The 26,437-nt window shown below is 40.9% G+C and overlaps 1 protein-coding gene across 1 annotated transcript in view; it reads right to left on the bottom strand.

The window, feature by feature from the left end:
• Window positions 1–19,576, bottom strand: part of LOC142831596 (NACHT, LRR and PYD domains-containing protein 1a-like) — a 74,271-nt gene extending 54,695 nt beyond the window's left edge. The window contains exons 1-5 of the mRNA XM_075941810.1: window positions 17,874–19,576; window positions 5,021–5,191; window positions 4,105–4,275; window positions 2,811–2,900; window positions 605–696 (exon numbers count right to left, since the gene is read on the bottom strand). Of these exons, the coding sequence (XP_075797925.1) occupies window positions 605–696; window positions 2,811–2,900; window positions 4,105–4,275; window positions 5,021–5,191; window positions 17,874–19,576 (2,227 nt within the window). The remainder of the gene's footprint in view (window positions 1–604; window positions 697–2,810; window positions 2,901–4,104; window positions 4,276–5,020; window positions 5,192–17,873) is intronic.
• Between the last annotated feature and the right edge of the window lie 6,861 nt (window positions 19,577–26,437).

Raw genomic sequence — 26,437 nt, 5'->3', positions numbered from 1 at the left:
ATATAGTGGGAAGGGCCTTGGTCCTGCCTCAAAGCAATGTGCTAGATTTTGTTGACTTCTTATGGGAAGGCTTATCCTCTCTGAGGAGTGGATGGAGGGTGGAATGGGGAGTAGGAGGGGGAAGGTGCAGGGAGAAGGAGGAGGGGAGGGAGTGGGAAATGAATTTTGGCATGTAAAATGAGAAAAGATAGTTTAATAAAAGAAACCCTACAAGCAATTAATAGCTGGTAGGAGAGGGATAAAATCAGTCTTCTTAAGGAATAGTTTCCTAAAAGGCTATTTAGTTTCAAGTGGTCAACCTAAAACATACAAATGACCAACACTAAATGGATTCATCAAGTTGTACTTATATATACATATGCATACATGTGTAAATACACGTGTAATAAACAATAATACATAAGAACAGCTCATGAATTTGAGAGAGACTTTGTTGGTGGGGAACAGGAATTGTTGAAGCAGACAGAATTAGGGCTGGAAATGATGTAAATATAGTACTTGTGTATTAAATTCTAAAAAAATAAAGAAAGGAATGATGCCATCCTCCCACAGATGCTCCTTCATTTGGTAATCATGAAGCTCTGGGTCTGAACCCTTCACGTACCTGATTGTGGTCTCTGTTGCTTGAATGAGGTCACTCTGTTACCTATTCCTTTTCCTTCCGGGTTCTTAGTAGGGATCATCACACGTGGTTTCCTGCATATAGATATGTTCTTTCCCTCAGATGTCAGGAGAAACCATGAAAACCAGGGCTGTGTACACAATATCCCAACATAAAATCCATCTCATCTGAATTTGAACTCAGTTCCATGATTTTTCTCTGGGCCAGAACACTATAAAGTCTCCATCCTCCCAGGCATCCATGGTGCTAGAACAGGGATCATCTCAACCACTGCTTTGCTTTGAGTGTGTTCCCCAGTGTTTATTCATTAGAAAGTTAATCCCCAGTGTCACAGTGTGACAAGATGAAGGATAAGACACCAGGAGGTCACGAGTGCTCTGCTGTCATGGAGGGGTTAATGACATCATCACAGGAGTAGACTCCTGTGCCCTGACAGGACTTGTCACAAAAGCCACCTTGGTCTCTCACTCTCAGCCCTCCCAGCTGCACAATCAGAGGGAACAGGAAAAAGGATTCTTTAGATGCAGGGTCCATGCCCAGGCTCTTCCCTGTATCCAGAACTGGAAGAAATAATCTCAATTCTTCATGTTAAGCACCAGTGTCAGACATTGTGTTATAGCCACATAAAACAAACAAACAATCACTCACCTTGAATGCTAAGCACCTAGATAGTACCTTCTAAATCCCTCTACTTTCTGTTCACAACTCCCCCGCCCTCCACAGACTCCACCCTTGTCCCTGGATAGAGTGAACATGGTTCCTATCCTCTGCAGCATCCTCTGTCAGGTGTCCCTGCTTCTGATCTGGTCCCTTCTAGTTCATTTTCTACATAGAAGCTGAGCATAAATAAAGGGTGAGGATACTCCATCATGACCGAGGTGGTGAAACAACTCTTATTTCCTTTGGGGAGTAGCAGAAGGTTCTTAGGGTGGTTCATAGTTCTTGCTGTGGCCCCTATCTCCCTCCAGGCCTTCCTATGTCACCTTTTCCTGCTCAAATCTAGACCAGTGGCTCTCAAATCCTTGCTTTTAAGTGTCACCTGGACAGGCTGCTAAGTCAGAAAGCTCCCTGAAGGAAGCTGTCCCATCTGAGATTCTGAGTCAGCAGGGATGGAGTTTGGCCTGAGAACCTGCATTTCTGTGGAAGACTCAGGTGATGTTGAGGCAGAGCTGATGGTATCCACACGTGGTTTCTGTCCCTCATTGGAACTGCTCACTCTTTGCTTCCCTATCCTATGTTTCTTCCTGGAACTTTCTTCTTCTCCTATCAACCCCACAACTCTCATCTTTCAGAGCTCACCTTAGCTCATCTCAGCTTTGGATGAAGTCAGACAGACCACTTCTGTACTCATAGGGTTCCCAGTACAATTTCTTTGAACAGTGGGGAATCAAGTATCCCCTCATTGCTGGACTGAGATAATGAATGTTGAACGTGTCTGCCTTGTTATCCTGTTTCCTCAGATCCCCAAACAGTGAATGATGCACAGCGGGTCTTGCACAAATGTTTGTTCAATGAATGGATCACTATCCTATGTAGAGACCCTCCCTGTCACATGTGGCATGGCAGCTGGGATCTTGAGCACAGAAGGAATTCATGGTCATGAACTGAAATTGACTAAACTGCGAGAGCATGGGGCTTCAACACTGCCCCTGGGGGTGGAAAATGACTTTCCAGCCCTGAGGCTCTAAATCCCATAGTGCAATGTGTGTGTGTGTGCGTGTGTGTGTGTGTGTGTGTGTGTGTGTGTGTGACATTCATACACTCCTGTGTGTGAGTCTGAGTTTTAGGATTGGGACAGTGATACCTATGGTGGCTTTTGTTCCCTGAGAATTTCTGTATCTTTTGAAAGTGTAGTTTCTCTTTTCCTTGTTCCAGTGTTTTGGTTTACTGGTGCCTACCATTGTCACACTTCCTGTGCCCAGAGGACTCACCTCTAACTCACCTTTCACATTCTTTTTTCTGATCAAAGAATTTATGTAGGCATGTTATTTGATTATATTTTTGCTGAAAGTTAAATGAAAACTTCCCACCATACAGAACCCTTCCTCACATTGGTTTCTGTGGTTCCTGGTTTCTTCCTGACTCTGTTTCTCTTTCCCATCACCTCAGGATACTTGTCCCACCTCAGTCATGGACCAGCCACATGGAGGCTGAGTTGACCAGCAGGAGTTCTGTGTCCACTCCTTACCATGTGCTGGAAATGAGCAGTTGTGGATTCTTTGCCTCCAGGGCCCTGAGCTCCATAATCACTGTGTCACTGAGAGGGGCCAGGTCCAGCCTGCAAGCACAAGAAGAAGCTATATTTCCTGGGATTCACAAAAGAATTATGAAACCTCAGGGTCCCTGATCCTTGACACTGTTGTCTATAGATGGAGCAAGTGAGAAGCTTTATTAAGTTCATTCTTGAGCCAAATCCAGGACAAAGGAAAGAGAACAGCAGGCTTAACAAACAGAGATGTGTCCATGACAAAGTCCTAGTGGAACGTGGGCAGTATGCAGGGAGATCTGAAGCCAGGATGAGGACCTTTGGAACTTTCCAGAGCTGAAATGAGGGCTGGCCCTTTATACCCCTTCCCACAAGTCAGTCACACTGCAAATAGACTCTCCCAGGGAAGGGAACATGGACATAGATGAGGGGACTCATATTGAAAAAGGGTCACAAAGTTGCTAGCAGCATTCCTAGTAGATGGAGGTCATGGCCATATCCCCATAGGCATTCTGGACAGAGGACCACCTCAGGCTCCTGTAGTGAAACCCCATGACCCTCCAGGGCTTCAACCACATTCTGGTCTAGAGCTTTCTCCAACTCTTCCTTTGCCTAGACTGCCGTCTCCAGGTTGGCCCAACCAAAGCCTATTTCTTTATCAGGCCTAGGGAAAGCACTCATGGGCCATCCAATAATGCAGGCTCTCTTACAATAATACATTCTCCCAATATGTTGACTCCATAGCGTTCAGCAGAGTTTGGCAATGGTGTCATGGGCTGGTGGGTGATCTTTATCTGTCTCTTCCCACACAGCTTTAGCAGGAGAGAGCCACGCGTGTTTGTGATAGTATCCCTAGGTACTGGACAAGTGCTTAGCACAGAGGGTCCTGATATGGATGTAAGCACATATGTATTCATGAATGATAAATGATTGAATCACTCTCCTGGAGTACGGCAAGGGAGTCTGGTAAGGTAACAGCCTTGCTAATACATATGACTGCACAGTGCCCAGCTACCTACCGGGTATTTGTTTCTACATATGTACACTTTATGTCATCAGAATCCATGAAGTGGGTATTCCACCTGATATATGAGGAAACTGAATTTTATAGACTACGGTGACTTGCCCAGGTCTCAGGTATAAGTGGCACAGCTGGTCAGGAGCCACTCTGACTATGCATTCCCCCTCCCACTTCTTTTCCAAATCCCGTATTCTTCACTCCCTCATGTCCCTTCTTTTGCCCCTGCCTAGAATGGAAATCCTGGGTTTTACTTACCGCAGGATTCTGAGTTTGCAGGCAGGATTCCTGAGGCCCTTACATAGCTGCCTCACACCACAGTCTCCCAGGTCATTCAGCTGCAGGTCTAGCTCAGTCAGGCTGGAGCTACATGGGAGTACTGAGGCCAGGTCCTCACAGTGGCTGGATGTGAGGCCACAGTTGACAAGCCTGCATGGGAGATGCTCACCATCAGATTCTCCAGGGATCACTGCTCTTGGGAACTGTGCTGTTGTTTCCCGTTGTGAGCCCTGGCATGCGGTGTTAGCAGTGCTTAGCTTTTCTAGTGCCTTTTCTCCTCTGGGCGGATAATCCCATGCTTCCCACAGCTGAGCTGCAGAATCATGGAGCACAGGTTGAGACCCACAGCTCAGCTGTGACTGGCCAGGACAGACCTCCATGAGACCCAGGACAGCTCACCAGTGTGTTTCAAGAGTCATCTGAAGTGACATTCACCAGCCATAGAATAAGAATATGACTCACTTGTTATGGGATATCTTAGTAAAGATGGAGTCCATAGAAACAGAGCAGAAGGCTGGTTACAAGGAAGAGAGCAGGAGGAAGTGGGGATGCCATTCCCTGACTGGAGCTTTCTCCCCTCTGCTTCATTTAGCCTCCTCCTCTGTGCTCTTCAGCTCCCCTGCAGCCACTTCCTCGGTATGTTTGCTCCACTGGAGCCCTCATGGGCCTGTTGTTAGCAATAGTTAGTGGGGGTCCCTGGAGAATATCAGTATTTCATGATCTCTAAGAATAGAATACATTTTCCATTTCTTTATCATAACATTTAGGCCTCTGTTACAGGTGTGGGCAAGAGGGTGAATATGTGATTAAAAGAAAGCCTCACTGTAGGTCCAGCTTTTGCCTTTGCTTTCTGCCATCCATCTCTGCTTCAGGGAAGAACCCAGGCCAGACTCACCACAATGTCCTTAGTTGGCATCCAGGGCATCTCAGTGTCCTACAGAGGCTCTGCACTGCACAGTAGCTCAGTGGATTTCCACTTAGGTCGAGCACCTCCAGACTTCCTGTGAACTCAAGAGTGGAGAAGAATATCTGCCAACTGGCATTAGTGATTGGAGTCCACCTGGACCTGAGGGAGAGAGATATTTGGTAGACGTGATTCATGTGCGCATGGTCTGACGTGCACAGCCTCACAGGGCAGAGTAGGTTTCTATCTGTCTGAGCACCAGGACTCAATATGCCATCCCAGGATTCACCAGCTTCTACCTGCTCCTTTGTTCCAAGATCTGGATCCTTTCCTGTGTGGTTCCTCATCTACATCCTTATCATAGCATTCAGTGTTCTCATTTTGTGTCTGTTTCTGAGTCAGTCTAGCTGTGTCGGTGCCATGGTCAAAGGAGCAGCAGATTATGGTTAATATTTAAGTTGCCAACCTACCAGAAGGAAATTCTCTACAGCGAAACCTCATTAGGCCAAGTCACAAGGCTACAGAATCTGGAATATCTTTTGCCTCTGTCTGTAAATTCACATATGCTATTGTAAATTTCCCTGCACCACAGTGTTTATCTTATGAATAAATATTGACTTACTGGGCATTTACATCTCTGGATTGTCCTGAAGAATACTCTTCCTTAGGCTGAATTGTCTAATTGATATCAGTAATGTTAGCTTATAAGAGTTTTAATGAATAAAAATGCATGTAAATTGATACATAACCAATGCCTAATAACTCAATTTTCCCCAACCGCTAGAACAGCTGTGCAATAGCTTCAGAGTGCTTTAGATTGGATCAGGTGCATTGTTAATGGTTTTTAAGATAAACTATTTCCAGAAAGGCAATCTTGTCTACAAAGACATATAGCCAATCTTCTGATTTGTTGAACTAAGGTTAAAAGTCCAGAGCAACCTAAATGCTGTATGCGGTATCTTTTGCTAGGTCTGACTGGTAACCTAGGACAGTGATTAACTCTCCTCATACTTTCCTAACCTCAGTTTTCTGACATGGACTTTTACCCTGAAGACTCAAAGTTTAGTCAAATAACTATTTTTTTATATACAGAAAATAAGTTGACTTCATAGTCCTGAGAAAGAGTTATAAATTTTTATTTTCTTGGTTTAAAGACACACAAAAGATAGAAAATACACTTTAAAATTTAAAACGGTTTAGCGTCACTATTGCCTTGTTAAATGCCAATTGACATAATATTGACAGATTTATGGTAATCTGAGCCCGAACCACAAACTTATAACTGACTCAAAGAATGCAGAGAAGCAACACTGCACTCTCTGATTCTGAGATAATCAATATTTACAATTCCTGATTGCAGAATATTAGTTCAAAATGCTTACTTAGTCATGAGTCAGTGTAAATTGCTTTTCCCTTCCTGGGAGAATACAGGGCAGAAGGGCGAAGCAGCAAATACACTCATATAGGTTCTAAGTACCCAATTTTGTTGTTTTCTTTGACTCTCCAGCACTTTATGATTATGACTCCTTTAAAATCCCTTATAAGATTACCTCTCGACAGGTAATTATGTGACTGATCCTTTCTTTGCAGCTGTAAGTTACAGTCCACCAATGAAGAAGCTAACTGAAGAAAAAAATGCTTCTTCCTTGCTCCGTGACAAGTTATTTAGATTTACTGCATGTCAGTTGTCAGGGCGACTCTGATTTTAATAATTTACTTAAGAAATGGTATGTGACCTTTAAATCTAACTCCTATATTGCCTGAAAGGTTTTGTGGAATATCATGAGAGGAAAAACTTTAGAGAAAAATCTTAAGAGAATATAGAAAGGAAACCATCAGGAAAGTATATGTGTGTTTCTTTTCCACAAAAAATTCAGATAGAAAAGTCTTTATGCACTGACTCCTGTATTTCCTTTGATACCCTGGGCAACCTAGGAATTGATTCTTCTCTAGACTGCAGTATAAGTGCTCCACAGGGTGTGAACAGGTGGCTAGTATCTTCTCTTTTTTATCTACAGTACCCAGCACAGGCCCTGGTACAAAGGGGCACTTCAGAGAGTCTCTTCCTTTTCATGTCAATGTATCTGATTTCATTTGGAGCAGAATTCTAGAGTCTCATAAAGGAAAACTGGAAAGAGGAGATGGGAAGAGAGCTCAGGAGAGGTGGTTGAGAATGATTCTATTGTGGGATGTTGAGCATGGTCATAAACTCTACAGATGTGCTGGTTCACATGTCACCATATCTTTTTAAGAGAAAGGGGAGAGGAGAAATAGATAAATCTACAGAAAGAATGATAGATAGATAGATAGATAGATAGATAGATAGATAGATAGATGGAGATAGGGAGTGACCCAGACACACAGTGAGACAGAGAATGATAGGCAGAGATAAACTCACAGATATATAGAGAGGTAAATTGACAAACACACCACAGAGACAGACAGACAGAGAGAGAGAGAGATAGAAAGAGAGAGAGAGAGAGAGAGAGAGAGAGAGAGAAGAAGAAGAAGAAGAAGAAGAAGAAGAAGAAGAACAAGAAGAACAAGAACAAGAGGAAGAAGAAGAGGAGGAGGAGAAGAAGAAGAAGAGCATGCATGTAAGGGATTCCTTTAATGTCACTAACTAATCATACAAAGCCAGGAGAACCATGGATTTTTAACCAGCCTTTGTTACAAACTGCAAAGGACTGGGAATAGCTAATTATCTGGTTTTTGCAGTATTTAATCCCTAATACTGTAAACAAAACAAGGCAAGAAACTCAAAATAAAACCACAAGTCTCAAAACACAAATTAAAGGTGGCCAACTTTGACTGAAGCAGAAAGTAGAGGATGCTTTCTTTTTCTTTTACAAAACCAAAGAATGTTAAGGATACCAAACACTGAAATTTAAAGGATGGTGTTTTTTTTTTAAAAAAAATTAATTAATTAATTTTGATTTTGAGGCAGGATTTCTCTGTGGAACAGTTCTTGCTGTCCTGGAATTCTCTTTGTAGACCAAGTAGACCTCGAACTCACAAGAGATCTGCCTTCCACTGCCTCCCAAGTGCTGGAATTAAAGGCATGCATCACCACTGCCTGACTCCTTATATTTTACTTTATGTGTTGTTGGGGGAAGTATGTCACTGTGGGGGCAGGCTTTAAGGGTTCCTTGGCTTAGGATACCACTGAAGGTGTCAATCAACTTCCTGTGGCCAGTATATAAAGATATAGCCCACACCACATCTCCCTGCACACTCCATGGTTCCCACCATGATGATAATAGACTGAATCTCTGAAACTGTTACTAAATATTTATTTTATAAGAGTTACTGTGGCCTGGATGCAAGCCCAGACTACTATACCAAGCAAAGTTTTTAATCACCATCAATGGAGAAAACAAGATATTCCATGACAAAACCAGATTTAAACAATACCTATCCACATATCCAGCCCTACAGAAAGTACTACAAGGAAAACTCCAACCCAAGGAAGCTAACTGCCCCACAAAACCACTGGCAACAGATAACCTCACAACAGCAAACCCCATAGAAGGAAAATGCACAAACACTACCACCAAAAGTTAACAGGAATTAGCAATCACTGATCATTAATATCTCTTAATATCAATGGACTCAATTAACATATAATAAAAGACACAGGCTAATAAATGGGTACGAAAGCAGAATGTATCCTTCAGCTATATACAAGAAACACACCTCAACCTCAAAGACAGACATTACCTCAAAGTAAAGGGTTGGAAAAAGATTTTCCTATCAAATGGATCTAAGAAACAAACAAGTGTAATTATCCGAATATCTAACAAAATAGACTTCTGTTGACAGATGTTTGTTTCTGTTCCACCCAGTCCTGTAGTCATTCAGTACCAAAGAAACACACAGAGGCCTACATTAATTATAAACTGGTTGGCCTATTAGCTCAAGATTTCTTATTAACTAGCTGTTACATTTTACATTAACCCACAGTTCTTGTCTGTGTTAGCCACTTGCCTTGATACCTTTTATCAGCGATGTATTCTCATCTTGCTTACTCTGTGTCTGGGTGATGACTGCAGACTGATCCTTTGCTCTTTCCAGAATTCTCCTGTTCTGGTCGCCCTGCCTATACTTCCTGCCTGGCTACTGGCAAATCAGCATTTTATTTTATTTTTGCATTTTTTAAAATTTATTTTATTGAGCTCTACATTTTTCTTTGCTTTTCTCCCTGCCTCTCCCCTTCCCTTCAACCCTCTCCCATCGTCCCCAAGCTCCCAATATACTCAAGAGGTCTTGTCTTTTTCAACTTCCCATGTAGATTAGATCCATGTGTGTCTCTCTTAGAGTCCTTATTGTTGTCTAGGTTCTCTGGGGTTGTAATTTGTTGTCTGGTTTTCTTTGCTTTATGTTTTAAAACCATTTATGAGTGAGTACATGTGATAATTGTCTTTCTGAGTCTTGGTTACCTCACTCAAAATACTGTTTTCTAGCGCCTGTTCTGGTAGCAATACATATACTTCCTGCCTGGCTTCTGGCAGATCAGCATTCTATTAAAGCAATACAAGTGACAAATCTATACAAGGTATAAGACAATTGTCTCACAGCAGACTTCAAACTAAAATCTAGAAGAAGAGATGGAGAAGGGCACATTATGCTCATAACAGGAACAATCCATTAAGATGAAGTCTCAATCCTGAACATCTATACTCCTAATACAAGAGCACCCACATATGTAAAAGAAACATTACTAAAGCTTAAATCACACATCAAAACCCACACACTAATAGCAGGAGACTGCAACACCCCACTCTCCTCAATAGACAGGTCAACCAGACAGAAACTGAACAGAGAAATAAGAGAACTAACAGATATCATGACTCAAATGGACTTTACAGATATCTACAGAACATTCTGCCCAAACACAAAAGAATATACTTTCTACTCATGACCTCATAAAACCTTCTCTAATGTTAAACACATACTCAGTAACAAAGCAAACCTCAACAGATACAAACAAATTGGAGTAAACCCTCATATCTTATCAGATCAAAATGGTTAAAGTCAGAATTTAACAACACTAATCACAGAACACCTACAAACCCACGGAAATTGAACAGTGCTCTATTGAACTACCCTGGATCAAGGAAGAAATAAAAAAATAAATTAACGACTTCCTAGAATTCAATGAAAATGAAGGCACAACATATCCAAATCTATGGTACACTATGAAAGCAATGCCAAGAGGAAAGTTCACAGCACTAAGTGCCCACATAGAGAAAGTGGAGAAACACACTAGTACAATAACAAAAAGAAGAAGACTCACCCAGGAGGAGTAGATGACAGGAAATAATTAAATAGGGGCTGAAATCAATAAAATAAAAACAATACAATAGAAAAAATGCAAAGAATAAATGAAATAAAGAGCTGGTTCTTTAAGAAAATCAACAGCTAGACAAACCCTTATCCAAAATGATGGAGGAGGGTCATTTGTCTATGTGTTACTTTCATTGGTTAATAAAGAAACTGCCTTGGCCCTTTTGATAGGACAGCAGCTTAGATAGGTGGATTAGACAGAACAGAATGCTGGGAGAAAGAAGCCGAGTCAGGCAGATGCCATAGCTCTCCTCTCTGAGATGGAAGCAGGCTAGAATCCTTCCCGGTAAGCCACCACCTCATGGTGCTACACAGATTACTAAATATGGGTTAATCACGGTGTGAGAGTTAGCCAGTAAGAGGCTGGAGATATGGCCAGGCAGCATTTAAAAGAATACACTTTCCATGTAATTATTTTGGGTAAAGCTAGACATGCAGGAGCTGGGAGGTGGGAATGCAGCCTGCCGTTCCATCTACACCAAAATCAGAAATGAAAAGGGGGGGAGACATATCAACAGACACTATGGAAATCCAGGGAATTATTAGGTCATACTACTAAAAACCTGTACTCCACAAAATTGGAAAATGTAAAAGAAATGGACAATTTTCTGGATAGGTACCACATACCAAAATTAAATCAAGACCAGTTTAACAATTTACATAGACCTAAAACCTGCAAGGACATAGAAGCACTCATTTAAAAGCCTCCCTATAAAAAAAAAGTCTAGAGTTGGATGGTTTCGGAGCTCAATTCTATCAGAACTTCAAAGAATAGCTAATACATATAATCCTCAAATTGTCCCATAGAATAGAAACAGAAAGAACATTGCCAAACTCTTTTTATGAGTATACAGTTACCCTGATACTCATAATCTAACCATAATAAAAGCAATATACAGCAAGCCCACAGACAACATCAACTTAGATGGGGAGAAATTCAAAACAATCCCACTAAAATCAAGAAGAAGGCAAGGCTGTCTACTCTCTCCATATCTATACAACATATTTTCTGAAGTTCTTGCTAGAGCAGTAAGACAACAAAAGAAGATCAAGGTGATTCAAATTGTAAAAAAGAAGTCAAACTTTCACTATTTGCAGATGATATGATAATATAAATAATTGACCACAAAACTCCATTAGGGAACTTCTACAGCTGATAATACCTTCAGTAATGTTGAGCCATCAAAACAAAACGAAAACAACAACAACAACAGTAGTCCTCCTATACATAAATGATAAAGAAGCTGAGAGAGAAATCAGAGAAACATCACCCTTCACAATAGTCACAAATAATGTAAAATGTCTTGGAGCAACACTAATCAAAGAAGTGAAAGATATGTTCAACATTAAGTCTTTGAAGAAAGAAATTGAAGAAGATACCAGAAAATGAAAGATCTCCCATGCTCTTGGATGGGTGGGATCAATACAATAAAAATGTCAATCCTACCAAAAGCAATCTTTAGATTCAAAGTAATCTCCCTCAAAAATCTCAACATAATTTTTCACAGACCTTGAAAGAAAAATAATCAACTTCATATGAAAAAACAAACCCAGGGTAGCCAAAACAATCATGTATAATAAAGCAACTTCTGGAGGCATCAGCATATCTGACATCAAGCTCTATTATAGAACTACAGTAATGAAAACTTCTTGGTATTGGCATAAAAACAGACAGGTTGACCAATGGAATCAAATTGAAGACTCCTATATCTATGGACACCTGAGTTTTTGACAAAGAAGCTAAAATTATACAAGGAACAAAGAATGCATCTACAACAAATGGTGCTGGTATAACTGGATATCAACATGTAGAAGTATGAAAATAGATCCATATCACAAAACTCAAGTCCAAATAGATTAAAGACCTCAATATAAATTCAACCATACTGAAGATAATAGAAGAGAAAGTGGAAAGTAGCCTTCAATGTATGGGCACAGAAGACTACTTCCTAAATATATCACCAGCATCACAGACAGTGAGATCATCAGTAAATGAATGGGATCTCCTGAAACTGAGAAGCTTCTAAAGCAAAGGACACAGTCACTAAGACAAAAAGGCAGCATACTGACTGGGAAAAGATCTTCACCAACACCACATCAGAGAGAGGGGCTGATCTCCAAAATGTACAAAGAACTCAAGAAATTGGTCGTCATAAGAACAAATAATCCAATAATATGGACTATAGACCTAAACAGAGAACTCTCAACAGAGGAATCTAAAATGCCTAAAAAACATTTATGAAAATGTTCAACATCTTTAATCATCAAAATGCAGAATAAAACAACTCTGAGATTCCATCTTACACCTGTAAGAATGGCCAAGATCAAAAATACTGAAGGCAACTTATGCTATAGAGGTTGTGGGGTAAAAGGAACACTCCTGCATTGCTGGTGGGAATGCAATCTGGTACAGCCCCTTTGGATGTCAGTGTTGTGATTTCTCAGAAAATTAGGAAACAACCTTCCTCAAGACACAATAATACCACTTTTGGGCATATATCCAAAGGAAGCTCAATCATGCCACAAGGACAGGTAGGTGTTCAACTATGTTCATAGTAGCATTGTTTGTCATAGCCAGAACCTGGAAACAACCTAAATGGCCTTTGACCAAAGAATGGATAAGGAAAATGTGGTACATTTACACAATGCAGTACTACACAGCAGAAAAAAATAATGACATCTTGAATTTTGTAGGTAAATAGATGGATCTAGAAAACATCATATTGAGTGAGGTAACCCAGACCCAGAAAGAGAATTATCACATGTAATCACTCATAAGTGTTTTTAAACATAAATCAATGAAAACCAGCCCACAAATGACAATTCCAGAGAACCTAGATAACAATGAGGACCCTAAGAGAGACATACATAGATCTAATCTACATGGGAAATAGAAAAAGACAAGATCTCCTGAGTAAATTGGGAGCATCGGGACCTTGGGAGAGGGTTGAAGGGGAGGGGAGAGACAAGGAGAGGAGGAGAGAAAAAAAAACTAGAGCTCAATAAAAATCAGTTTAAAAAAGAAATTAGACATCAAAAATCCAAATAATCCAATTTAAAAATGGGGTACTTAACTGAGCAGAAAGTTCTCAACAGAAGAATCTAAATGGTTGACAGACACTTATTGAAATTTCACCATCCGCAGTCATCAGGGAAATGCAAATCAAAATGACTTTGAGATACCATCTTACACCAGTCAGAATGGCTAAGATGAAAAACACCAATGATAGCTTATGTTGTAGAGAATGTGGAGTAAGGTAAACACTCCTCCATTGCTGGTGAGAATGCAAACTTATACAACCACTCTTGGAAATCAGTATGGCAGTTTCTCAGAAAATTAGAATTCAACCTACCTCAGGACCCAGAAATACTACTCTTGGGCATATAACCAAAATATGCTCAATCATACTTCAAGGACATCTGTTCAACTATGTCCATAGCAGCATTATTTGTAGCAGCCAGAAACTAGAAACACCCAAGATGTCCCTCAACTGAATAATAAATAAGAAAAATGTGGAACTTTTACCTCTTAGAGTACTACTCAGTGGTAAAACAAAACAAAACAAAATAATTACATCCAGAAATATGTATGCAAATGGATGGAATTAGAACAAAATCATCCTGAGTGAAGTAACCCAGACCAGAAAGATAAACATGCTATGTACTCATTCATAAGTTGATACTATCTGTAAAGCAAAGGATATTGAGCCTATAGTTAATGATCCTAGGGAAGCTAAGTAACAAGTGAACCCTAAGAAAAATGTATATAGATTCATCTGGAAAGGGCAAATAGACAAGATCTCCCGACAAAATGGGAACATGGGCGTGGGTGTAGATGGGAGTGTAAAAGGAAAAGAGGCCAGAAGAAGGTGGGAAGAAAACCCGAGGGAAAGGGATAGTCAAGATGTAGGAAGTACAGACATGAGATCAAGAAAAGAGATATTTTGATTGAGATAGTCATTATGGGACTAGTAAGAAATCTGGTACTAGAGAAATTCCCAGGAATCCACAAAGATGACCCCAGTTAAGAGGAGAGGGTGCCTGAACTGGCCTTGCTCTGTAGTCAAGATTGACAAATTTCTTAAATGTCACATAGAACCTTCATCCAGCAACTGATGGAAACAGAAGGCAGAGACCCGAAGCAGAGCACTGGGCTGAGCTCCCAAAGTCTAGTTGAAGAGTGGGAGGAGTGAGAATATGAGCAAAGGGGTCAAGACCGTGATGGGAATACCTATTGAAACAGCTTACCTGAGCTAATGGAAGCTTACCACAACTCAGTCAGACAAGGAAGAAGCCAGCATAGGTCCATTCTAGTCCTTCTAAATGTGGGTGATAGTTGTGTGGTTGGGGCAGACTGCAGGGCCACTGGCAGTGGCACCAGAACTTATCCCTACTGCTTGTACTGGGTTTTAGGGAACCTATTCTCTTTGGATGGATACCTTGCTCAGCCTAGATATAGTAGGGAGGGCATTGAACCTTCCCTTAGCAGTGTGCCTTACCCTCTCTGAAGAATGGATGTTGGGGTGGGGGGATGGGAAGAGGGTAGGGAGAAGGAATTGGGATTGGTATGTAAAATAAAAAGATATTTTTTCTTTTAAAAAAAAGAATAAAGTGATATAAAAATAAAAAGAGTTGCCTTGGTCAAAATGTCTCTTCATAGCAATACAAGGCCTAAGACAGTGAATGTTTATATGACTGCTTATCTGTGTGCACTCTATGCATGTAGAAACCTGCAGAGACTTGAAGCAGGGCATTGGATCCTCAAGAAGTGTAGATAAAGGTGATTGTGAGCCATCTGATGTGGGTGCTGGGAATGAATCCACACCCTCTGAAAGAGCACCAGGCTCTCTTAATGGTGGAACCAGTCTCTCAGTTCCCACAGGATGGTAGTTTTGATGCGTGTTTAGTATGTACACTGACTGAGTGTGGAACTTCAGAACGTGCTAATATGAAACAAGAGGCATCATTATAAACCACACACAGAAGTTGCTCACTATGGTAGTTAGAAAGAAAATGGCGATTAAAGAGAGCTTCAGCTTTAGAAGGTATGGACTTGTTGGAGGAACTATGGTCTTGCTGGAGGAATTGTTTCATTGTGGAGGTGGAGGCTTTGAAGTCACATATATGTTCAAGCCACACCCAGTGAGACAGTCTATTTCTAGCTGCCTGCTTATCAACATGTAGCAGCTACCTCTCCAGCACTGTGTCTACCTGCAAACTGCCCTAATCCACCATGATGATAATGGGCTGAACCTCTAAACTGAAAGCGAGCCCCCACAATCAAATGTTTTCTTGTCATGATGTCTCTACACCAGTAGGAGCCCTAAGACACTCACCCTGCCATCCTTTATCCCTTGACTTTAATCAAGGTCCACCCATTTTCCTTATGTGCAGTGGCTTCCTACTTCTCTCCCTGCCTTGTCTGATTTTCCCCTCAATTTTACTTTTTCACTGTTAGTCAAAGCCTCTCCCAATCCCTTAGGGTTGTTTCTAGGTTCGGAAGGCCACTGTCCCTGCTAGCAGGCTGGTGTTCCTTGTTTCTCTGACCCTATCTTGTCTCTTTCTCTGTACATACTTGGAATTCTGAAGCTCCACACAAAGGCACTTCTATTTCCATCATCTGTATCGAGGCCCTTAAGGGCTCACTTCTTTATAACCATAAACACTTAGAAGCAACTTATATGGGCCAAGAATAGGAAAAACTCAATTCACTAAGAGTCTCTCTAGGCAATATCAGAAGGTAATTCAGAAGGGTCAGAATGGTGTTGTCCTAGGCTTTCAGGACCAGAGAAGAGTCTTGATTCATTAAGAAAATAAACGTGAATATAAGATAACAGAAATTGTGTGGCTCAGGAATCCCATAGAAAATTATATATATAAAAGATAAAAGGGGGTGTCATATTCCTTCTTTCATGCTGTTAATCAAACCTAGGGTCTTGGGCTTATTAGGTGAGGTGTTTTAAATGACAGGTCACCTAGACATGCAAATTTGAATGCTTGATCCTTAACTCTCTTTGAAGAGGCTTAGGAGGTTTGACTTCGTGGGAAGAAATACATCACTGGAGATAGGATTTAAGATTTCAAGGCCCTGAGCCACACCCAGTACATTCTTTGTGCTTCCTGCTTGTGGTTCAAGACTTGAGCTCTCAGCTGCTGCTCCAGTCACATCCTTTCCCTCTGCCAGGATGGACCCTGATCCCTCTGGACAGAAGACCAGATAAACTCTTTTATAAGTTGCCTTGGCCATGGTGCTTTACCACAGCAACAGAAAATTATCCCACAGAGTAGGCAATCTCTCTACCAAATGAGTAACAATCCTTAGTCAATGACATTTTGAGACAACATTACACTATATAGCCCAGGCTAGGCTGGGACTTCTGACCTTCTTGTTTCGGCCTTCTGTGTTTGGGATGACATGTACACACTCAATATTTAATGCTGCTCTCTAAGAAATGGAATTCTGTGGGATACTAATTTTATGTTGTTTTGATAATTGATAAATCCTCAGTCTTCTGCAGCAAGTATGTTTTTATTATTCCATCCTATTAATAAAAAAATAAGAGTCATTGAGACAACTTCCTACATGTATATAACACAGTTTAATTACATTTGTTTTCTTTGACCAGTTTTCCCTCCTCTCCTCATCCTCTTCCTGTTCTCTAACCTTTGCTCCACTACTCTTAAGCTACTTATTTTTCACATGAGCTCTTGCTGTGTTATTCAGATTGGGTGTCAAAGTCCTCCACACTAGATAACTGTTGTTTCTGATTATTTCAACAGTCACACCCTGTGTAATTAGAGTAGTTGGTTTTCTTCTCTTCCAATTTTGAAATCTTTGGGAGAACAACTGTATTTCTCCTCTTGCAATTGATTGGCAGGGCCTGATACTAAATCAGTGCTTATCGAAACATCTAAAGAGGAGAGAGACACCTACTGAAACTGGTTTACCACTTCTGCACAGTGAAAGGAAACCCTGGAATACAAGGTCTACATTGCTGCTGGGATCAGTGGACATTAGGACACCCTCAAGCTGAGTGTCAGGCTCATGCTGCCTTCATTGACACATATAAGAAAAGCATCTGATCACGAAAAATGTAGGGACTCTAATGCATATGCCTTCTGGGGTGGGAAGACCTCAGGACAAGGTATTTGTCATGGTGAGAGAAGATGATGCCTGCAGGAGTTGGATGAGGTTTCTCTCAGAGAGAAAGCATGATGAGCGAGAGGACCAGTAATTGTGGGTCATTTGAAGCTTGTGAAGGGTGAAGAGGATTTGAATCAGAGAAGGTGGGTGGTCCTTACCGAGCTCATACCTCAATTGCATAGTTAGGCACACAGAGGCAAACAGAGAAATGTGGTCAGATTCAGCAGTTAGATCTTGCTGGTGACCTGGATCCTGATGACCCGAAACCAACTAAGAGTGCTTCTGGTGCTCAGAACATGTGTGCTCATGCAATCCACAGGGAAGCTGGAGAGAGGGCTGTGTCTGGATACTCACAGAACCATACTTGGGGCCGCCAGCGTGTTTCCCTGTTGTCCACAAGCGTTCAGCTGAAGCCTTTTCACATGGTGGCAGAACTTAATGCAGAAAGTGACCACCATGAGTTCCACATCTGTCTGGACCACCAGGTGGTTAATGCTTTTCTGGAACACTGGGTGTAGCATATCCACTGAGGCATGCACCATTGTTCCCTGAAAATTGTACATTACCTCTGTCAGGAGGTCTCCATCCTGAGTCTCATACAGACAATGGAGTAAATCCAGAGTATCTGGTTGATGGTGTTGGGTTTCCTGTAGGATGTGCCATTGTAGGTACAACCTTGGCTTCTGAAGCAAACTGCAGGCAAAGATCGTCTCTATTTCTCTCATTCCTCTTTTACCTGAAAGACCAAATAGGAAGCGCACAGTGGGTGCCTCAAACAGGTCATGTCTTCCATAGACGTCCTCCAGTGCTTCCACAGTTCTGTAGATATTAATATAACCATGTCTTGGCACACCAGTCTCCAATACATAGGACATTGCTGCAAAGAACTCCTGGAGATACAAGTGGGCAAAGCTGTAACTCAGAGAGACAGGATGCCTTTGAAGGATACCAATCTTCAGGAAAGTGGCAATGTCATCATCATCCAATCTTTGGATCCAAAAATCTCTCTCACTGAACAGGGTCCTTCTTTGGAAGATTCCCTCAGCAGCCAGAGAGCAGAGTGTTCTGAGCTGGTTTCTCAGGGCATAACATGAGAGAACCTGGGAAAGGTATTTCAGGTAGAGCTCTGTGGTGGTCTGTGAGGTCAGTGAGAGGTCTTCTCCCCGATCCATCTGCTGCTTCAGGCAGGTGCAGACCAGCCAGGACACCCAGGGCACCTCACACAGTGTTGAGAGCACTGGGTTTGATTTAACCAAGTTAAAAGCTGCCATTGCTTCTTTTTTCTCTCTGAAATATTTGTAGATGTATTCCTTCCGTCCAGACTTAGAGAAGCCCAGGACTTCCACCCAACGTGGCTGCCTCAAGGAAGGAATGAACTTCTTCAGATCTGTGGTTCGAGCTGTGAGCAGCAAGGAAGCCTGAGGCAGGACAGATTTCCCCAGCAAACTGCCCAGCAGTGTGTGCACAGGTTGTGTCTGGCTCCAGTGCAGGCAGAACTTGGGATTCTTATCTTCCAAGACCCATTCTGGCTCATCTATGCCATCCAGGATGAAGAGCAGCTTCTCATGGTGAGACAGGATCTCCCTGATGGGAGCTGCAGGCACAGTCTGGTCTTTTGCTATGAGCTCAGCCAGACTCAGCTGCTTGCACTGGGCCAGCTCTCTGCAGCTGAAGTAGAAGACATGCTGGAAGCGATCTCTGTAGAGCTGACCTTCCTCCCATGCTCTCCTCACCTCTCTGGCCAGTGTTGACTTTCCAGTTCCAGCCGCCCCCTCTAATACAACAAGTTGAGGCTCTTTCTGGGTATCTAGGCTTGGACAAAATAAGTTTTGGATCTCAATCAGATATCCTCTTTCCTCTTCTTTATATTTATGCCATCTTTCCCATTCCAAGGTCTCCCAGCCTCTTGGGCAAGGTTTTTGTAGAAGTAGTAGCTGTGTGAAATTTTGCAGCAAATCATTTGTTTTCCAGGTCTGTGTGGGGTAAAAGTTTTCTCTTCCTTCGCTTTGATGTATTTCTGAAATGTTTAATAAATTATGGAGAGAAAGATGGAGCATAAAGGAACACATTAGAGTTGTTTATTCTTTGTTTCATTCTTTCCCCCTTTCAACAACTATGGCACCTCTCTAAGCTGTACAGCATACTGGATACACATTTTGGGTGCTAAGAATGTGAGCTTTAGAGCAGAAGAATTTAGTTCAGGTCTTCACTTGACTAATAATAATAATAATCACAATAATAATAATAATGATGTATGATGTTCATTCACATTTCAGATATTTATTGATGTCTTACTCTGTGCCAGACCTGCTCTTGGGGTTGAGTATAAAGGGTGAGTTCACAGACACAACTCTGTCCTCATTCTGTCTATGGGATGATCCAGTAGCTCTCCTGTATTTGTTGTTAAAAAGAAATCTGGAAAATGGAGAATGGTGACAGATCTTAGAGCTAATCACCCTTTGGGCCCTCTACAGTCTGGAATTCCACTGCCTTCTCTGTTACCAAAGGGATGGCCATTCATAGTTATTGATTTAAAGGATTGTTTCTTCACTATACCTTTACCATTAAAGGATAGAGTAAAGTTTGCCTTCACAGTGCCTACTTAATTCTCAGCCTACTAGGACATATCAATGAGCCATCCTTCCACGTGCAATGCTCAAACCCCCACCCTGTGCCGATACTTTGTCAGCCAGCCACTGGAAATAATACATAAGCAATTTCCTAAGTCTATAATTTGTCATTACATGAATGACATTTTGCTATGGGATTCAAATATAGTTACTTTAAAAAGGATGTTTGAAGAAGTAAATAAAGTCTTGCCTAAATGGGGATTACAAATTCCTACTGAAAAGTTTCAAAGAGGAGATTCTGTTAATTACCTAGGTTACAGGATAGGTTTATAGAAAATTAGAAATTAGAAGGCACAAATTAAAAGAGAATGGTTGTGGACTCTTAATGACTTTCAAAGATTATTAGGAGACATTTCCAGTCTACGACTGGCTGTTGGGATAACACCTGATCTAATAATTCATTTAAACAAAACCTTAGATGGTGATAAAGACTTGAATTAACAGCTGAAGTGGAAAAGGAATTGAAGATTGTTGAGGAGAAATTACAAGAGGCACATGTTGATAGGGTGAATCCAAATCTTAATTGTATTCTAGTCATATTGCCTTCCAGAAATTCTACTACAGGAATTTTAATGCAGAGGGATGATATCATCTTAGAATGGATCTTTTTACACATAAACAAAGTAAAAACTTAAAAACTTATGTGGAAAAGGTCTCTGAATTAATTACAAAAGGTAAATTGAGACTTTGACAATTAGCAGGTATAGATCCTGCAAAGATTATATTGCCTTTTACTGATGAAGAAATAAAATATTTATGGGAAGATAATGAACCCTGGCAAAGGGCTTGTGCTAATTTTTTTGGAGAAATTAATAGCACTTATTCCAAATGATAGACTTAACCTCATAAAGAGAACCTCTTGGATTCCTCCCCAAATTGTATGTGATGCATCAATAACTGGAGCCCATACATTTTATACTGATGCAAATAAATCAGGGAAGGTAGGTTACAAATCAGAAGAATTAAGTAAGGTGGAACAAAGCCCTTATAATTCTGTCCAGAAGGCAGAATTAAATGCTACTCTTATGGTACTAAAGGATTTTAAAGAACCTCTCAATATAGTTATTGATTTACAATATGCAGAAGGAGTTGTCTTGCATATTGAAATGGCTAAATTTATACCAGATTATACAGAATTGACTTCATTATTTATCCAGGTGCAAGATATAATCTGGAATAAGGTTTGTCCTATATACATAACACACATCTGAGCCTGTACAGGTCTGCTACGTTCTCTAGCACAAGGTAATGAAGAAATTGATCAATAACTGATTGGAAGTGTGTTGCAGGCCTCTGAATTTCATAAAAAAACATGTCAATAGCAAAGGTTTAAAGAAAGAGTTTTCTATTACATCGCTACAAGCTTAGGAGATTATAAAGAGGTTTCCTACTAGCTCTTTCTATAATCAAACACCGTTGCCTGCAGGGAGTCACCCAACGGGTACTCAAAGGAATGACATTTGGCAGATGGATGTGTTTCACTTTACGGAATTTGGTAAATTAAAATATGTACACCACAACATAGACACGTACTCAGGTTTTCAATGGGCAACTGCCTTGAGCTCAGAAAAGGCTGATTCATTTATCAGAATTTATGGCCATCATGGGTATAACTGCACAAATAAAGACAGACAATTGTCCAACATGTATATCTAAGAAAATGAAGCATTTTTCTGGCTTATTATAAGATAAAGCACATTACAGGTATACCAAATAATCCTACAGATCAAGCAGTTATAGAAAGGTCAAATCTTATTGTAAAGGATATGCTGAACAAACAGAAAGGGATAGAAAATACCCCTAGAAATATAACCTTGAATTTTCTTAATGCTAATGAGAAAGAAACAACAGCAGCAGAGAGGCATTGGATAATGAAAAAAACTTCTGAATTGAATCAACCGGTATATTTCAAGGATGTTTTGACATCACCATGGAAACCAGGAGATGTCCTGCATTTGGGAAGGGGTTTTGTTCATTTCCACAGGAGTAGAAAAATTATGGATACCATCAAAATCAATAAAGATTTACTTTGAAAAGGAGAAGCCTCTTGAAAGAGAGAAATGACAGCTCATCCACAGTGGTGACAATCATACAGGTGGTAAGGAAACCTCATAAGTATTAGGGCAGGATTCTGCTCTTATCTTTACAGAAAAGTAGACATCATCAAAAATTCAAGAGACCCTGGATGCTTGAATGCTGACAGAAGAAAAATTAACTATCTATTAAGGAGCATCTAGAAAACAGAGTATGGTTTATAAATCAAGGTTTGGGGTATGCTTACATTTACACACACACACACACACACACAAACACATACACATTAATATATTCCGCTGGTTTTGGAGCTGGACAATGGCTCTGTTCTTCTCTAAATCCAAGCATGTTGTTAAAGGAAACATTTAGAGTTTCTGTCTCATATTGTGAGCCATCTGGTTTGGTGCAGAAAAAAGACTTTAGGAAAAAAATCTTATTTTCTCCATATTATTTCATAAATCATGTTCTTCATTTAATGTATGTTTATATGAATGATGTTTAAGTTTTCCATGATGAACAATAGATTTTCCTATAGATCTTTTCCCTGCAGTAATCTTTGAAGTTTTCAGGAAGAAGATGGGGCACCACAGCAACAATTCCATCTAGTTGAGATGACATCATGATGCAGACAGTGCTACTATATAACTGCTTTTTTGGGTACCAGCTGCTGAAATGGTGCACCTTTTTATGACATCCTGGACCGAACTCCAAATAAGAACTTTGAAAAACAAGCCCTATCTATTTACGGCTCAGAAATTGTTTGTAACTATACTAGACAGTAATTTTGAAACTTAACCATCACTTTAAATTTGCAGAATCCCATTAAGAGAACATCGCCCCCATGACAGCGGGAAGCAATTTTAGAAGATGATGCCCCATCCCCAAAAAGCTTGTCCATAGGGTTGGGAACACTGCTTAGGGGTTGTTGATTATTACTTATATTAGATAGAGCTGATAAATATGTTTGTTCAAAACAAGGGGGATAGTAATAGTGGTTAATAGAGTGAACACTTGTGAGCTATTATTCATGGATAATTTACATTGGTAAAGTTTTGTATATTGATACAAGTTCAAATTATATTTATTATTTTTTGTTTACATTATTTGTACACCTATGCAAAGTTATTCTGTCTGATTGTATATATGTATATTCTTATCTCTGTTTAGGACATTTTATATATTGAGACAACTTTTAGGATATATTTTTATATTGTATTATATATTACTCCTACATCTGATCAAGATACTTACAGACTGTTTACGTTTTGAGGTCATTGTCCTCATTTGTTGCACATTTGTTTATAGATTATTTAATATTCTGACATGAACTTTTAGTCTTTAATTTATACAGGTATTAATTATTATAGGCCAATAGTTGCTCATGTTTGTTGTACATACAGTCAGATCAGTTAGGTAATATAGATACATAGAGACTGTATACTGTCTAGATAGGCAATTTTCGACCACTTTAAGGATCTGTGGAACATGGCTTTAAATAACTCAGGGTTCTGTAGACATAAGACATGACTGCTTCTGACAGCAACAGTCAATTCCTGAGAGAATGTTGAGTACCAAAGACACTCCACTTGGAGCTTGTTTTCTTCTTGGCAAAACTTGCCTTTGGGCAAGGAACTGATGATTCCTCAACCAGTGACAAGTTACATGATATACAGAAATGGATAAGCGTGCCAAGACAGGGTAAGATGATTTTGAAAATTTTCCTTCCTCTGAAAAAGGTCTGTCAGTTATGCTAGGCCTTGGCCAAAGTTGGTTTCTTCAAGGTTGCAAAATGAGACTTTGGGTGATTGCTCAGGTAGCTAATTGTCTCTGTCATATATCGCTCAGTTTGGAAGCTACTTCATTGTACTTCCTGCCTGCTCAAGTAATATTATCTTCTTCTCAGGCCTTTGATGGGGTTGAAATTGATAGTCATAGTTACTGTACTCTTACGATCTAGACAATCCATTTCCTATACAAGACTTAGACTCCATAGGATAGAATGTTTATTAAAACATTTAGCTTATGTTCCTTGCTTAATATTGTTTATGCAGGTTGTAGTTCTAATTATACTTGATATCTGTTCCTAGTATATATAGTTTTGTACTGGGTTTGGAACTCTCTTATTTAAACAAAAGGGGGAGGTGCTGTGGAGCACATTCTGCTCTTTTAGCCAATATCCTTTAAGATACCAACCCACATGGACATGGTCTCTTTTGCTTTAAACAGCAGCAGTAGTGCTGTACCAGAAGAGCCATGAGGAGAGGTGAGTGTGTACCTGACCGGCCAGTGGGACACCCTGGAAAGGGAGCACAGGCACTATCCAATCCCCTAAACTTTCTGGCCCTTCAGTCGGAGAGTCTCTCCCCGGCTACTGCCTTTCTCTTCTTATCCAATGCCAGCTTGCCCCCAGGCACCCCATCCCAACTGCAGGGTCATAGGATCCTCCAACTCAGCCTGCTGTGGAACTGAGGGTCTGCAGACAAAGTGGTGAGGGCAACTGCTGTAGGAGTTTCTTTGTTCTACTGAGCCTGCACCCAGCAAGGCTGCCCTTTTGTCTGTGAGGTCCCTGCCGAGCAAGTGACCTGGTACCTGTACCAGAGGTCCTGTTCGGAGGGCCTACTTCAGAGAGGAGAGGAGCTGAGAGACAACTTTAGTGCTGAGGGGACCTAAGAGAGGGCTGACCAAGAAAAACCCCCAAGTACAGAGGTAGCCACAGCAAATATTGGACCAAGCTGCCAAGACTCTCCTAACAGCATTTAAAGAAAGAGGTGGGCAAGCGCCAATGCAAGAATTTCTCCAACAATCTGAAAAGCAACATGACAACACCAGAATCCAGTGAACATACAACAGGAAGACTTGAACACCCTAATCCATAAGAAGTAGAAGAAATAGACTTTAGATGTAACATTATGAAAATGTTAGAGATCATTAAACAGGATGTGAAAAACTCCTTTAAAGAAATGGATGAAAGCCAGGTGATGGTGGCACATGCCTTTAATCCCAGCACTCTGGAGGCAGAGGCAGGTGGATCTCTGTGAGTTCGAGACCAGCCTGGTCTACAGAGCTAGTTCTAGGACAGGATCCAAAGCCACAGAGAAACCCTGTCTCGAAAAACCAAAAATAAATAAATAAATAAATAACCAAGATATTCCAGTTTAACAACAAATTTAAACAATATGTAGCCACAAAACCAGCCTTACAGAAAGTAATAGAAGGAAAATCATGGTCCCCGGATCATTGGGCTACTGGGCGGCCCTGTTTAGCTGCTGAGGAATCCCATCAGGACGGGTGAGTGTGTGCTATCCAGGGGCGGATTGTCCCGGAAGAGAGCACAAATCCCCCTCCCCCAGCTCCTTCTGCAGGGCTGTCTTTCTTACACACGACCCCCCCCCCAAGTCTTCGTTTTCTGCAAGGTCCTTTGCTCAGGAACAGTTTTCTGCTCCTACACTAAGGCTACCCACCCAGAGCGGTGAGAGCCTACCTAAGGGGGAGGCATCAAGGACCCCTGGTAAGGGAGCACATGCACCTTCAGCCTGTGCGGCACGGTGTCCTGTGTTCTACTCATCCCCACCCTGCCCCCCAAGTTCCCCCTTTTGTCCTCGGCTCATTGGACTACCAGGCGTCCATGTTTTGGTGCTGAGGAGTTCATCTGGACGGGAACGGTTCCTGCTTCTACACTGAAGAGATACACCCAGAGAGTCAATCACAGCAAAGCTGGACCAAGACACCAGGCCTCTCCTGGCTCCATTTGAAGGAAGAGATGGGAAGGCGCCAATGCAAGAATTCCTCCAACAACCTGAAAGGTAACGTGACATCACCAGAATCCAGGGATCCCGAAATAAGAAGAATTGTACACCCTACTCCAGAAGAATTAGAAGAAATCGACTCAAAAGTGAACTATATGAAAATAATAGAGGACCTTAAACAGGAGGTGAAAAACTGCCATAAACAATTAGAGATTACAAACAGAGGAAATGAATAAATCGCTCAAAGACACGCAAGAAAACCAAGAAAAACAAGAAATAGCTATCAAACAGGTTAAAGAAGCGGTTCAAGACTTGAAGAATGAAATGGAAGCAATGAAGAAAACACAAACCAAGGGAAGAATGGAGATGGAAAATCTGGGTATACGAACAGGAACTACAGAGACAAGTAGTAAGAACAGATTACAAGAGATAGAAGAAAGAATGTCAGACACTGAAGATACCATAGAGAAAACAAACACACGGATCAAAGAAAACAGCAAGACCAACA

Source organism: Microtus pennsylvanicus, chromosome 11 (assembly GCF_037038515.1).
Source record: "Microtus pennsylvanicus isolate mMicPen1 chromosome 11, mMicPen1.hap1, whole genome shotgun sequence".
In the NCBI taxonomy this organism is placed as follows: Eukaryota; Metazoa; Chordata; class Mammalia; order Rodentia; family Cricetidae; genus Microtus; species Microtus pennsylvanicus.
This window is presented reverse-complemented; position numbering and strand designations above follow the sequence as displayed.